Source organism: Ustilaginoidea virens, chromosome 1 (genome assembly GCF_000687475.1).
Source record: "Ustilaginoidea virens chromosome 1, complete sequence".
NCBI lineage: Eukaryota > Fungi > Ascomycota > Sordariomycetes > Hypocreales > Clavicipitaceae > Ustilaginoidea > Ustilaginoidea virens.
Window position 1 is genome coordinate 4,015,069 of NC_057316.1, and position 13,011 is coordinate 4,028,079.

Genomic DNA, 13,011 nt, shown 5'->3' on the forward strand with positions numbered 1-13,011 from the left:
GGTAAAGTTCCAATGTTTGGCGAGGGATGAGGGATGATGGATGATGTACGGGGGGTGGGAGTTTGCGCGTCTTGGGCGATTATTGAAGGGCTTTTTTTTTTTTTTTTACCCCTTTTTTCCTTTTTCCTTTTTTCTTTTTCTTCTTTCTTTCTCTGCCTGACTGTCTCTCTGTCTGTCTGTCTCTCTGTCTGTCGGTCTTTTCTTGTTCTTTGTATTCCATTTCTGGCCCCCAACCTCCTTTTGCTTTCCACGGCTTTCAAAACAGAGGATCCGCCGCGTTCCAAGAGTCCAGTTGTGTCGTCGCCATGGCCGCGCCAAATGAGATGAGCGACAACGTGCGTTCCCTTATCAAACGCGGCACGACGTAACACGTCCCCATCTACTTGCTGGCAACCAGCAAAACCGGCAGGGACTTTGCAAAGAAACGTCAGTGAAGCTTGGCGGAAACAGGAACCAGGATCTGCGGGTTCCAAGTGTTCCAGCCTTCCAGCCATCCAGCCATCCAGCCTTCCAGCCTTCCAGCGAATCCCGGCGTCCAACACCACGACAAGTCAGTTCCATTTCACGTCTCGGCACCCTCACGCCCGTCTCGTCCCCTGTATTCACACACACACACACACACACACACACACACCCGCTACCGCCCACCGCTCCCATCTTACAGCTCATCCTTGCCCCCGCCCCGTTGCCCGGCTGGCTCGGCATCGTCACAGGCCGCCGGCGTGCCCACCTCCATCTTGTACACGCACTTCTCCGCCTCGCTGACGCGCCAGAGCTCCTCCTTGTCGGAGCAGCCGAGCCAGACGTCGGTGCTCCGCGGGGGCCCGTTCCAGCACTGCTGCCCGTCCTGGTACTTGAGCACGAAGCGCTCCCCCTTGCCCAGGCTCTTGCCGTCCGGCCGCTCCTCGTCGTCGGCCACCTGCCTCTCGATGCGCGCAAAGTTGCCCATGTTTGTGTGGCCGTGGCCCTTTTTGGACTTTTGCATCGTCTTGTCCAGGTGGCACAGCTCGTACTCGTACTCGCCCGCGTCCATGCTCACGCACTTGCCCTTGATGGCTCGGAAGATGTCCGCCGGGCCGTAGTCCTTGCCCAGGTCCTCGGTCTCGCGGTCGCGGAGCTGCGTCTTTTCTTCCAGCTCCCTCGTGGCCGCTTCCAGGGCCTCGCGGGCGGCCTTGACCGAGGGTGACTCGGATCCAGGGGCGGCGCTGTCGGCCAGCATGCCGTTTTGGACCAACCAGGCCTTGACGGAAGCCACTCTGTCGTGGATAAACCGGCCGAGGAAGCCAGGCAGATACGCCTCAAAGTTGTACACTGTTTTCAAGCGAAAGTTAGCATCGCCGGGGAAGGTGACGGTAACGGTGAAGGTGACGGTGACGGTGACGGCCAAGCAAAAGCCTGCCCTCTCAAAAACATTTCTTTTTTTGCCTTTTTTCTTCTAGTTTCCTTTGGATCAAAAGTACTTACAAACATCAGTGTCGGAGGATTCCTCCGCCTCAAACTCGGCCCAGTTGACGCCGCTGCTTTCGCTGTCCTCGTGCAAAACTTGGTCCACATCCGAGTCCGAAACTGGCTCGCGGACAGTGTCGGCTTCTCTGGCGGCGTAGTCGTCGTATGCCTTGACGGCGGCTTTGACGCCTTCGTCGTTGAAGTTGGGGTTGTACTCTTGCTTGAAGTTTCGGAGAATCGTCTCGAGCTCCTCCACCCGGGATTGGAGGTCGTTTCGCTGCCGGACGACGCGATCCAGAGCATCGCGCAGCTCGTCGACCCGAGCCTTGGCGAGGCCAACCAGCACCCCGAGCTTGCCTCCGGTGGCGCCGGCGCTCCTGACGACCCGGCCCTTGTCCTGCAGCTGGGCGGCGGCATGCTTCTTCTGCAGCTCGGCCCTGCCGGACTCGAGGGCGGCGATTTCCGCCTGGAGCTGGCCGATCCTGGCCTCGGTCTGGGCGCGCAGCTCCCGGGCCTCGGCCAGCATCTTGCTCTTCTGCTCGGCGGCCGTCTCCATCTGGCGCCTCTTCTCGCCGGCCAGCCTCCTGTGCTCCCGGCCGATCTCGGCGCAGCGGTTCTCGCACTGGACGCCGCCGACGTGGGCGTACTCGTCGGATCCGTCGCAGCAGAGGTCGTGGTCGCACAGGCCGTCGTTGACGTACATGAAGGGCAGGTAGGATCCGACGTGCCCCTTGTTCTCGCACCAGAACCCGGGGAGGGCGGGCTTGGCGCGGCCAGGGGCGAGCCCGGACGCCGGGAGGAGCTGCTGGGGCGAGAGAGGGTCGATGCGGGCGCAGGCAGCCGTGCCGGGCTCATCGGAGCCATCGGGGCAGTCGCAGGTGTTGTCGTTGACGCGGTCGAAGCTGAGCTTGACGGAGGAATCCGAGATGCAGCCGAACTCGGCTCCGCGCTGGTAGTGCGAGGCATCTGTTTGACGACGTGGCATAAGCGACCCGGTCCAGCTTTTCCGGACTTTTTTGGGGGAAGGGGAAGGGGGATGGATGGATGGATATGGGTATGGGTATGGGTATGGGTGTCGTCAGCTCAGCTGCCCCCAAAGGCAGCATAGCATCGCATCATAGCATGATTGCTTTGCATGCACGTACACTCGGGGCCAACACCGCGCGGCAGGCCGCCCGCGGCGGCGACGACGGTGAAGGAGGCGGCAGCTGCGCTGAGCAGCACCAGGGGCCGAGGGTGCTGCATTGTAAGCTGTCTGGTGTTGTGGGCGAGGTGGTGATGACCTCGATGGGGGGGGGGAGAAAGACGTCGAAGGTCTCCAGCTGGGAAGTTGGGGTTCCGTCCGTCCGTCCGTCCGTCCGTCCCCCCCCTGGAGGTTGTCGACTTTCAGGGGACACGGTCACGGGTGACGGCGATTGACGGCGCTGGCACTGGCGCTGGCACTGGCGCTGGCACTGGCACTGGGGGCTCTCCCCAGGCCAGTCATTTAGTGGGTCGCTGGGACCAGCTCTGCATGTGGAGTGCCGGTGCCCCTCTGCCATTGGCCCCTCCCTCACCTCATCGACCACCATCAAAATCCTCCTCGTTCTTCTTCCTCTTCCCCCTCCTCTTGTCCACCTGCAGCATCCTCCAAACCTCCCCGCCTCGCCTCGTCCCGCTCCATGAAAAATCAGAAACCTGCTCCGTCGCCCCCACAAACTCCGCCCCCTCTCGACTCAAAGGCGCACAAACCCCAACCGTTCCGCCCCTGGGGCCCGTCCTCACTCAACATGCCGTCTGTCCGCAGAGACGACGACGCCATAAAGAGCCTCGATTCCCTCGTCCAGACCGCTGCCTCTCTCCTCTCCCGCCTCCAGGCCGTGCTGCTCGAGATCCAGAAATCCCCCGCCTCGTCCCCCGCCTCGTCCCCCTCCCCCGCCGTCGCGACCGACGCCGTCCCAGACGCCCGCCTCCATGCTCTGGCTCTGGCGCACGATTCCGCCTCCCTGATACGCGCCCACGGCACCAAGATCTCGCTCCTCGTCATCAACGAGCCCTTCACGCCGGCCGCCGTCTCCGCCGTCCTGGGCGAGCTCGCTGCCGGCCCGGTCCCGGCTCTCGTCTCCTCCGTGCAGGCTTGCACGTCCCACCTGTACACCGAGGCCGTTCGGAAGGAATTGGCCGGCAAGGCAAACCGGGTGCTGTCCGAGCTGCGGGAGCTTTTGAAGACGATCCCTCGCCATGCCAAAGTCTTGCCGGGATCGGAATCCCCCAGGCGTGCCTTTTCCCCTCCAGACAGGGGCAGCTTGCCAGCCACCGGGCTGCTCTGGTCGGCATGCGACGATGTGGTCAACTTGTCCAAGGGGGGAGTTGGCGGATTCTTTGTACAAAGGGTCCGTCAGTGGAAGGACACCCTCTGCGACATCACGCAAGAGTTGAAGGATTGGGGAGACGAGGAGCCAGATGATGGTGATGATGATGACGACCATGACGACGACGACGACGACGACGACGACGACGACGAACCAGGCCAATGCAGTCCTGTTCATGCAGTTACCGAGCGACTCGCCAACAGCTCCCTCTCCACACAAGCCATTCTCGACCAGCTCATGAGCTCTCATCAGACCATACCCCGCTCCGACCCCGACCGTATCCGCCCCCGGCTCGAAACCTCCCTCAAGCGGCTGCGCCTCGTAACCCTGCTGTACCAGGCTCTCACGAAGCGCCGCCTCCGCAAGCTGCCCCCTCTGCCGCCGGGCCCCGACCAAGACGCCAGCGTCGCCCCGCGGCTGGACGCCATGGCCAGGGCCCTCGCCAAGCTGCCGGAAACCTTTGGCGACCTGGCATGCGCCTTTTACGAGCTGGCGCCGGGAGACATTGACGCGGCCATGGACCAGTGTCTCTCGGACGCCCTTGCCGCCACCGAGCTGCTTGCCAACGATTGGCAAGGTGGCCGCGATGGGTTTTCCGACTGGACCGACAAGTTTCGGGTGGAAATCGACAAGATGTAGCCTTGGGCCAGCCCCAAGGGTCGCCAACGTTCCGAGCCAAACCTGGACAAGGCAATCAATCATACGTATGTAGATGAGGATTTAAAACAAAAAAGAAAAAAAATCGCCAGCTGGCCCTTGGGTGCTTTGGGTGCTGGTTGTGTTTCATATGCAGTCCGCCTTGTCAGTGCTTGCCGTGCCGTGGCCGTGCCCAAGCCCTTCGAGCCTTCTTGTCTGCCGTTATTTAGTCCACGACTGCTTGTGCTTGGTACGTCAGCAAACGTGTCTTTTATTTCGACCTCGATTTCATTCAACTACGGTTTTCAGGATACCGCGGCCATTCACACGACTAATCGCCCAACATAACGAACGCTTAAACTCCCCCAGTTTGGCAAAAACGATGTGCCCCGTCTCCGAATATACAATCAAGCCACCGCGCTGCGAAATGCAAACTTGCGCCCAGAGTGAGTCTCTTGGAGGGAAGGGGGGAGGGAGCGGAGGAAACCTTTTGTACCAAAGGGTCCGATCAACAGACGAGGTCATAATCTCCTCCACCTCGTTCAAAAAAAAAAAAAAATAAAATAAAATAAAAATAGGGGAAAGGGGCAACGGAATACAAATATACCCAGTTTTTTTACTCTCGCTGTTGAATCAAATCAAGCCTCACTGCCCAACTCCTTGCGGGTGCTCTGTAATCTTGGCATGGCCAAGCTGCTTAGCCTCTGTCGCTGCTACATCGTCATCTGGCATTGGAGTCCCCGGGGTGAAGGTGATCTTGGGTGACAGGCCATCGTTGCCATCTTGAGCGACCAGTGTCGACTCATCATGCAAAACTGCTGGCGTCTCCCGCACACCAACCGCCGTACGCTCTGGTACTGTCTTCTCCACGTGTTGAATGGTCGATTCTTCCTTCTCGTCCTCCTTGACTTGCGATAGAGGGCGGTTGGTCGTATCCGCATTGTTTCCGGAAGTCGCGTTTTTTGGGCCACCTCCGACGTAATGCGCAGAGCCGTCGTCAATGTTGACGCCCACCAGCTCCGCCAAACTGCGAAAGTTGAAGAGGGGCTCGCTGCCAGTATCTCTTTCCGCTTCGGATCGGCATCCTCCGTCCTCGGGCCCCGCAAGTCCTGGCCCCTTGTAACTTTCCGAGGGAGTGTCGACTAGAGATGAGCCGAGCGAAGAAGCATTACTCATCTGCCTCAAGTGTGACCGCCCTCGAGGCGGGCCGGCTGGAATGGGGAGCGAGGCAGCCGAGGATTCTGGTGGTCCACGGTCTACGCCCTTCCCTTTCCCTGCAGCCTCCTCCGTACTTTCCGTTTCCGTGGCTCGCGTCTCGTCCACGGGCGGCGACTGCGCAGCCGCGCCTTGAGCCATCGCCTCAACCCTCAGACCGCTGGCTCCACTATTGCCACGTCTTCGGCCGAGGCCCAGAGACAGACTGCTTCCGCTCGCACCGCTGACGCTACCTCCATAAGGGTCTTTGCTAGCCTTCTTCTGGGCCTTCTTCTCCGCCTGCTGTCGTTTCTTCTCCTCCTTGCGCAGCGCCTTTTCCTCCTTTCGCTTCCGCTCCTCTTCGGTAGCCAGGGACAAACGAACTGCTTCCATAAACATCATGTCCTCGAGCTCTTCCATGCGAGTTCGACGAGTGCGAGTGCCGTCTCCAGTCCTGTCGACGGCTTCCCCTTCAGCGGAATCGGCCTCTTGTCCACCCCTCGAAAGGCCTCCTTGGTCGTGGCCGGGAGTGTTGGTCCCCGTGCTTCTCCTCCCGAACCGGCCAGGACGGAGAATGGATCTGTTTTCTTGCGCGCCCACCAAGAAGGCGGCGGTATGCAGCGCCGTGGCTGCAGCAGCGCGCCGCGCTTGATGAGCACGTGCAGACGCCAGCTTTGTGGCCCAATCTGGACGTACCCGGTCTGTGGTGATGACATTGGGAGCGGTGGCCGACAAGCTATGTGTTCGCCGCCTCCCAAGCTGCTGCGTGAACGGCGGTGGTGAGAGCGTGGAGTTGAGAGAGCTCTGAGAAGACATGGCCGTTGAGGAGGGCGGGTTTGAGAGCAGATTCGAGTGAGCCAAGCCCCGTCGGAAGGGAGGAGGTTCGTATGTGACGCCGAACTCTGGTTGTTGGCAGTATGGACACGCCGACGGCTCTGATATGAGGATTTCGGGGGGATCTTCTGGCGTAAGTCCTTCGTTCGGGTCTCTGGCTTCACCATTCGGGTGATGTGCCGGCAAGTGAGGGTCAGCCCGTTTGATTTGCACGAAGCATTCGCTACAGATGGGCTGGTCGCAGCACCGCGTCCGGTTGAGGTAGGGAGGATACGACAGGAAGCAGATGGGGCACTCCAATGCATCCTTGTACAGGTACACCTCGATAGGCTGGCCGTTGACAAATGGGTCGTGTGGCAGAAGAGTTTCTTTGGGACTCAAGTCAGTGGATGACGCATCTCGGGAACCCACACTAAGAGCCGCCGCAAGAGCCTTGGCCCTGGGCTTGATGGATGAGCTCTTTGAAGCGGCTGCAGTTGTCGGCGAAGGAAGGCTGGATCCAGGCCCAGAGCCACTCCGATCTGAAGCGGCTGAGAGAGTTCTAGGACCAAGGGGGACCATCAGATTCCGTAAGCTCTGGGACTGGGACGACTCCGTCTGAGGAGCGGGCCGAGGCATCAAGTCGAGGTCGGGAGGCGCATCAGCAGCGGGTATCTGCAGTCCCCGAGCGGCGGCTACGAGCTGGTGCTCTGCCCAGCTATCGGACCAGTCGTTCAGCCCACGCCAGAACGGGGCGAGTTTTCGTTCCAACTAAATGACGTGGTTTCAAAAAGACGTCAGTAAAATTATGGAGCTTGCACAGTCCTGCAAACAACGAAAGCCAACAAACCTGGAGCTGTCGAACGACGGGCTTGCTGAAGTCCTCCGTGCCGGTATAGGTTCCTAGAGTTACCAAATAGCCCCCATCCACATGTTCTTCGCGGAGGCTTCGCTCGCGTTCTTTGGCTCTCGCAATTCGCTCCTTTTCCAATTTGCGCGCCTCCCGCTCCTGCCTTGTCTCGCGGTGCTCAAATGGCGCATCCTGGCGATCACGATCTCGGTCCCGGGGCGGCTGCAGGTTCCAAAAGCCGCCCAAGTCGCCGCGGCCGACGCGGCCGCGGGATCTTCCGAATTCTGCGACATCAGCTCGGCGGTCATCGGAAAAGCCGTCCGGGCCCTCGCCATGTCTAGACTCCTTTGTGCTCGAATTGCCCATTGCAATGACGCGTTGATCAGCGCTTCGATGAAAAAGATGCTCGTTCTTGCAGGTGAATCGTGAGTGGACGGAGGAGCAATGGTTGAAGAAACAGCTACGGCTGCAAACACGTCGCAGACAAACAATGTGGCAGTTTTGACTACCGTGCCTGGGTATGAACTGGGCGCGTTAGTTGACCATGTTATGGAAGGTTGCGGGAGGCGCCGGAAAGTCATCAAGTTGTTCGCAAGGCTTGAAATGCCAGGGAAACAGCAACAACAAACAGTGCAGACTTTGAGAAAATCCGCAGGGCTTGCAACATACCTGGTGCCATGGAAGGGACCGTATTGCCGGGGTAAGTTTCAGGCAAAAAAGCAAGGAGATGGCATGCCGATATCAATAGGGCAATTGAATGGAGATGAGCTTGGTCAAGGCTCAAGACCCGGCCTGAGGCGATGTCTAGAGCTGAATATGAAACTAAACGGCGTGTACTCTGTAGGGATTTAGAGACTGTTGAGAGCGATATGAGGACGGCGAAGGTGTCGAGGCGACGAGCTGCTGGGTTTGGTTCGGCAGCTTCAACGACGTCGACGACGTCAACGAATGCCGGGTCGGGGGGGGTGAAGTAAGCATGCCACGAAGCGGGACGAGAACAAGCAGGCCCTTAGGTGCCAGTTGCCAGATGCACCATTCGAGGCTGAGTTGGCGAAAGGTCAGGGCAACAACAAAGGAGCGAAGATGGTCTCTGGGATGAGGAGGCACGGGCAGGAAACAGAAGCGGGAAGGGAAACCAGAAAGGAAAGGATATCGTGGGTGAGACGCTGCGCTGGGGGGGGGTTGGTTTTGGTTTACGGGGTTGGGTTGGGTTGGTACTGTACCAGACATGTACTGTACTGTACTGTGCTGTACTTGCTGTACTGTACATACGTAGTGTTTGGCACGGCAAGCGGAACCAGCTTGAGCCCACCCACCCACCAGACGACAACCAGCAAGCAAGAGCCAAGAGCGGGCGGTGGAGCAGGAAGGACCAGAACCAGACGCAGGAGCAAATGGTGAGGACAGCGTGAGAAGAGCAGGTGCAGGGGCACGTGCAGGCACGTGCAGATGAGCAATTACGCAAACTTGTCTTTGTCTGCCGTCAGAGGCTGGCTGACCACTGGGCAGTTACACTGGGAGGTTATGTACCTACCTAGGTAGGTAGGTAGTTGACCTTAGGTATCAGGTACTACGGAGTAAGTGCCACGGGCTTGGACGTGAGTGGGTCTCATGTCTTTGCTCCAAGCTCAGGGCCACTGGAGCGCCACGAAGCCCTCACCCAGGCGACCAAGTACGGACACGACTTGCCCAGCTTTGATGTGGATTTTCTTCATAAGCTTGATGTTTTTCTTGCAGGATTGATGCTAGCAATTTAGGTAGCAAGTTATCGCGACTTTTGTTGCTTTGGACGGGTTGTCGTGCCTGCTCCTCGGCACAGGCAGGTAAAGCAACTCCGCGGTGCTCCAGCGAGCGACTCGCCCATCAATAAATTCCTTGGGTAGGTACATGTACCTAGGCAGGCGAGTCTCAACACTTCTTCATTTTGAGAGCAGCGCCATCGACAAGCAACAAGTCAGTCACGCAGGGCCAGCAGCAGGCTCCAACCCAACCTCAACGGAGGCATTCAGCGGGCTCGGGGACCTGACATCTCTGCTCTACGAAAGCACGAAAGTGCTCCGTGCCCCGAGCCAGCACGCGCAACCCAGACATGGAAGCATCGACAAAACCCGACCCACTGCGAGTCACCGTTGCGTCAACTTGACTTGCTCCTGAGCCCGATTCACCTGCAATTTTTGTTGCACCAAAAGTGTGACGTCACACAATATGTGACTTTATTGGGTATTATATCCCCCCCAGTTTGCTAGCAAGGTCAATTAGATAGGAAGCTGATATACTTCACTATATAAGGGAATATTTTTTCTCAGGTGCATAGCCCCTTATAGCACTTAGTATAGCTTAGCTAAGTACCTAGGTTGTATAAGGTGTGGTTACTAGTGATCTGACCAAGATTCGAACCTACAGCCTTAACCCACGTGCAATTTGCACAGAAATTAGAAAGTTACCGGTTTAGTAAGACCTTCCCTCCCAGGCTCATCTAGAGAAGGTGCATAATAGTCCTTGATTACTATCTAAGAAAGGGCGAATTGTGCCCCTATAGTGCTCTATCTATATGGCACAATTCTCCTTTCTTATATAGTAATCAAGGACTATGATGCAACTTCGCTAGTGAGCCCCGCACACCGCGATAATTTTTACCTTGGCTATGTACGGGGAAGTACGGAGTAGTCCGTATCCCATGAGCGGCTAGTAGAACTCCGTAGGCGGCATGGAATATCCGGGGGGGCTGCCATTAGAACAGGCTTACGCCCGAGTTGTTGAGTTTTCCCCTTCCTTGGGTGCAGCCTTCCTCCGGTTGTCGCTGGTGCTGCTCAGGTCCCTTCTCTGCGACGGGACACCCGCTTCTCCCAGGATGATACGAAACCTGTTCAGCCGCCTCTCCACCCCTGGGGTCATCAACTCCGGTGTTTGAAAAACAGCTGCGACCGCCAAGAGTCAAGAGTCACTCGGAGTGTAGCCAAGGAAATCTGCTTGGCCAGATCAAAGGGTCAAGTGTCGATCCCTCGCAGACACCAACAACGGCCCCTTGGCCAGGAATCGTCATCCCGTTACCGACCGGCTACCCCCGTCTCCCAGTGTCCGCATGCCAAACCCCCGACTCCTCAAATTGGCGCTTTCGTCAACTGCGTCTATGGCGCGGCGCCCATGCCTGCAGCCAATTCCTCATCCTTTCCAAGTCGCCCTTCTCAGCCTCTGCCGCTGCAACGCACCACTCCAGGTCCCATACCTTTTCCGTGGCCAGAGACTCTGCGAGTTTGCGTCGTTCTTGACTCGACTCGTCGACGCAGAAGTACATCTTGCCCCTCGAGTCGGACACCATGGCTACCAGTGGTTTCACCAACGGTAAAATGGCAGAGGCCGAGCAACCCTTGGCCTCGAGACCCCCGTGGGCCCGGCCGGTCTTGCACCATTCATTTCGGCAATGGCGTTTTCCGCACCCAGTCATCATTTGCCCCAGGTATTTCCTCTCAATCCTTCGTTTGAGAGCTCTGTCCTCCGGGTCGTGCATGCTCACGTACAGTGGACCGAAACATATCGCGCAGAGTCCAACATGATTGCCCGGGTCTTGACCTTGTGCTGCGCCTGCGCCTGCGCCGACTTGCCCCCTTGGCCCGACGCCATGTATTGTCCTGCCACAGTTGGCATTGCGGCATATGGCTGGTTTCTCTCTGCTAACCTTGTCAAGCTCGTGGTGTTTCATGTGCGTTTCCATGTCCCGAAGTCGAACAATCTTGTCGCACAAATGACACTCGGAGGTACGACCGCCATCGGCCAACTCGTGAGCCGTAAGGCCAGTCAGTATGGCTTCGGGGGAGGGGTTCGATGGATCTCCTTCCTGGGGAACCTCCAGATTGCAGAATCGGCATAGGATCAGTTTCGCCGGGCAGTCAGAAGTCCGGTGTCTCGCTAAATCCACCAACGAGTTGGTCGAAAACTCGCAGTCCTGGCATTGTCGCATCTTGTGAAAGACAATGTCGTGTTTGGTCTTACCAAACAATGAATTGCCCTTGGCTGAATCGTAATCACAGTGCCAGTGAGAGTTCCACTCGTCAGAGTTCCTTTTGAAGACGGCTCGGCAACGGGGGCAAGAGGTGTTGTTTCTTCGGCAGAAGTTTTCGTGCAAAACCATTGTAGTTTTGGGGATCCACTGGTGGCAATTCCCGCATTGCTCTTCATTCGAGTCGTGATGTATCGCGTCCAGTTGTGATTTGGCCACCTGTGACCCGAGCTTGGCTCGAATGGTGAAGGTAAGTGGTTCGCTCTCCCTTTGCTCCTGCGAGATGCGGGGAGCATGTACAGAAATGAGAATTGACTCGGCCCCATCCATCTCCACGTTTGTGCTCGATATGGCTATCGCTTTAGTCCCATGCTCTGCGGCGTAAAAATTTCCAAAAACATGCGTCGTGTCCCTAGGTAGCGCTCTTTGTCTCGAAGATCTTGGTGTGACAAAGACATCGAGACCATCTTCCTGTGCTATACCACTCAGGGTGATGATGAGGCTTTGCGAGCGGTCCCAGGAAGGTAGTGTATAATCGACGTAGCCACCAGGTTGCACTTTACCTGCCACGTCCTTCCAAATGTCCAGGTTGCCGCCCTTGGATATTGCTCCAGACAGTTCGTTTACTTCTTGCGCCATCATCTGCCGTCGGATTGTCTCTCTGGCCTGTTCCTCGTTAAGAGCTTCAATATCCACCTCCAAGTCGGTGTCAACGACGCAGATGCCATTACCCTCGGGCAGCACCTTGTCGACGAGAAACTTGAAGGTCTCGGCCCTGGCACCACGGATCGAGAGCATGGAATTCTTGGTGAGGCATGTGAAATATTCCCGGAGATGACGTTCTAACAAGGATTTCCAGTCACCTTCGTAGCCTGCTTCCAGGGGCCTAAGCCGAACATAGCACCCTTTGGGAACGAGCAACGCATGGACCGTTACTTGATTTGGCTCTATCATCGCAGACGATACGGCAGTTTGAGAGTCTGCATCATGGGTGTCGCGCGTTTCACTTCCGTCCCGAGGGGCTCTTTGATCGTATTCTATGCCCAGGGCTTCAAAGAGGAAGGGGCTCAAGCCGACCGTCCCCTCTTCAGCAGAGAACTCCCGGATGCCGGCAAAAATTACGTTGTGGTTTTGGGGATTGACTAATTTGAACGTCAACGGGTGTGGCAACTGCTGGCGCTCTCCGAACCCGAAGCGATTGGGCCTGTACTGGCTGAAAGGATCCTGAGCTGCGACGCCAGATGCTGGCACAGATTGAGACGGCGCTGCTGCCAGGAGCTGTTCTAGCGCGGACTGCGGTAGGATGATTTTATCTCCAGAAAGGTTCTTGGCCGACGTAGCTTCTTTGGGGAGGACTTTGAACGAGCCCGACCAGCGGAAAGCTGATGGCCCCGCCATGGTTGCTGATTCAAGACGTCTGGTGGTTGTCGGGGCTGCGGTACGGTCACTGTGGGCGGAATGCCATGAATTCGCACGGAGCGGAAGACGGCCAAGACTACAACGTCAGACCCATTATGAAGGAGTTTTCTATTTTCAAGCAAGAAGGCCGTAGATGGAGATCGTGAATGATCTGGGGGGAAAAGAAAGAGGCAAAGAGAAGGAACAGAATATCGTCGCAGTCCATGGATGCGCAGCGAATGCCTGATTCGCTCAGTCAGCAGATTCTGCCACGTTCCATCCGAGTGACATCCGGCAAGCCCCGCGACGGTCACGTGCATTCGAAG

The 13,011-nt window shown here is 57.6% G+C and overlaps 4 protein-coding genes across 4 annotated transcripts; 1 reads left to right on the forward strand and 3 right to left on the reverse strand.

Moving 5' to 3' along the window:
* Positions 1–658: 658 nt before the first annotated feature.
* Positions 659–2,691, reverse strand: UV8b_00877 (uncharacterized protein; the record flags this gene model as incomplete). The annotated part of the gene is made up of 3 exons (XM_043138375.1): positions 659–1,311; positions 1,465–2,412; positions 2,592–2,691. 3 exons carry the CDS (start codon positions 2,689–2,691, stop codon positions 659–661), a joined length of 1,701 nt encoding a protein of 566 aa, XP_042994309.1.
* Positions 2,692–3,215: 524 nt separating this feature from the next.
* On the forward strand, positions 3,216–4,436 carry UV8b_00878 (uncharacterized protein; the record flags this gene model as incomplete). Its single annotated transcript, XM_043138376.1, has 1 exon — positions 3,216–4,436. One exon carries the CDS (start codon positions 3,216–3,218, stop codon positions 4,434–4,436), a length of 1,221 nt encoding a protein of 406 aa, XP_042994310.1.
* A 642-nt stretch (positions 4,437–5,078) lies between these two features.
* Positions 5,079–7,656, reverse strand: UV8b_00879 (uncharacterized protein; the record flags this gene model as incomplete). The annotated part of the gene is made up of 2 exons (XM_043138377.1): positions 5,079–7,211; positions 7,291–7,656. 2 exons carry the CDS (start codon positions 7,654–7,656, stop codon positions 5,079–5,081), a joined length of 2,499 nt encoding a protein of 832 aa, XP_042994311.1.
* A 2,752-nt stretch (positions 7,657–10,408) lies between these two features.
* UV8b_00880 (uncharacterized protein) lies at positions 10,409–12,685 on the reverse strand (the record flags this gene model as incomplete). The annotated part of the gene is made up of 1 exon (XM_043138378.1): positions 10,409–12,685. One exon carries the CDS (start codon positions 12,683–12,685, stop codon positions 10,409–10,411), a length of 2,277 nt encoding a protein of 758 aa, XP_042994312.1.
* Between the last annotated feature and the right edge of the window lie 326 nt (positions 12,686–13,011).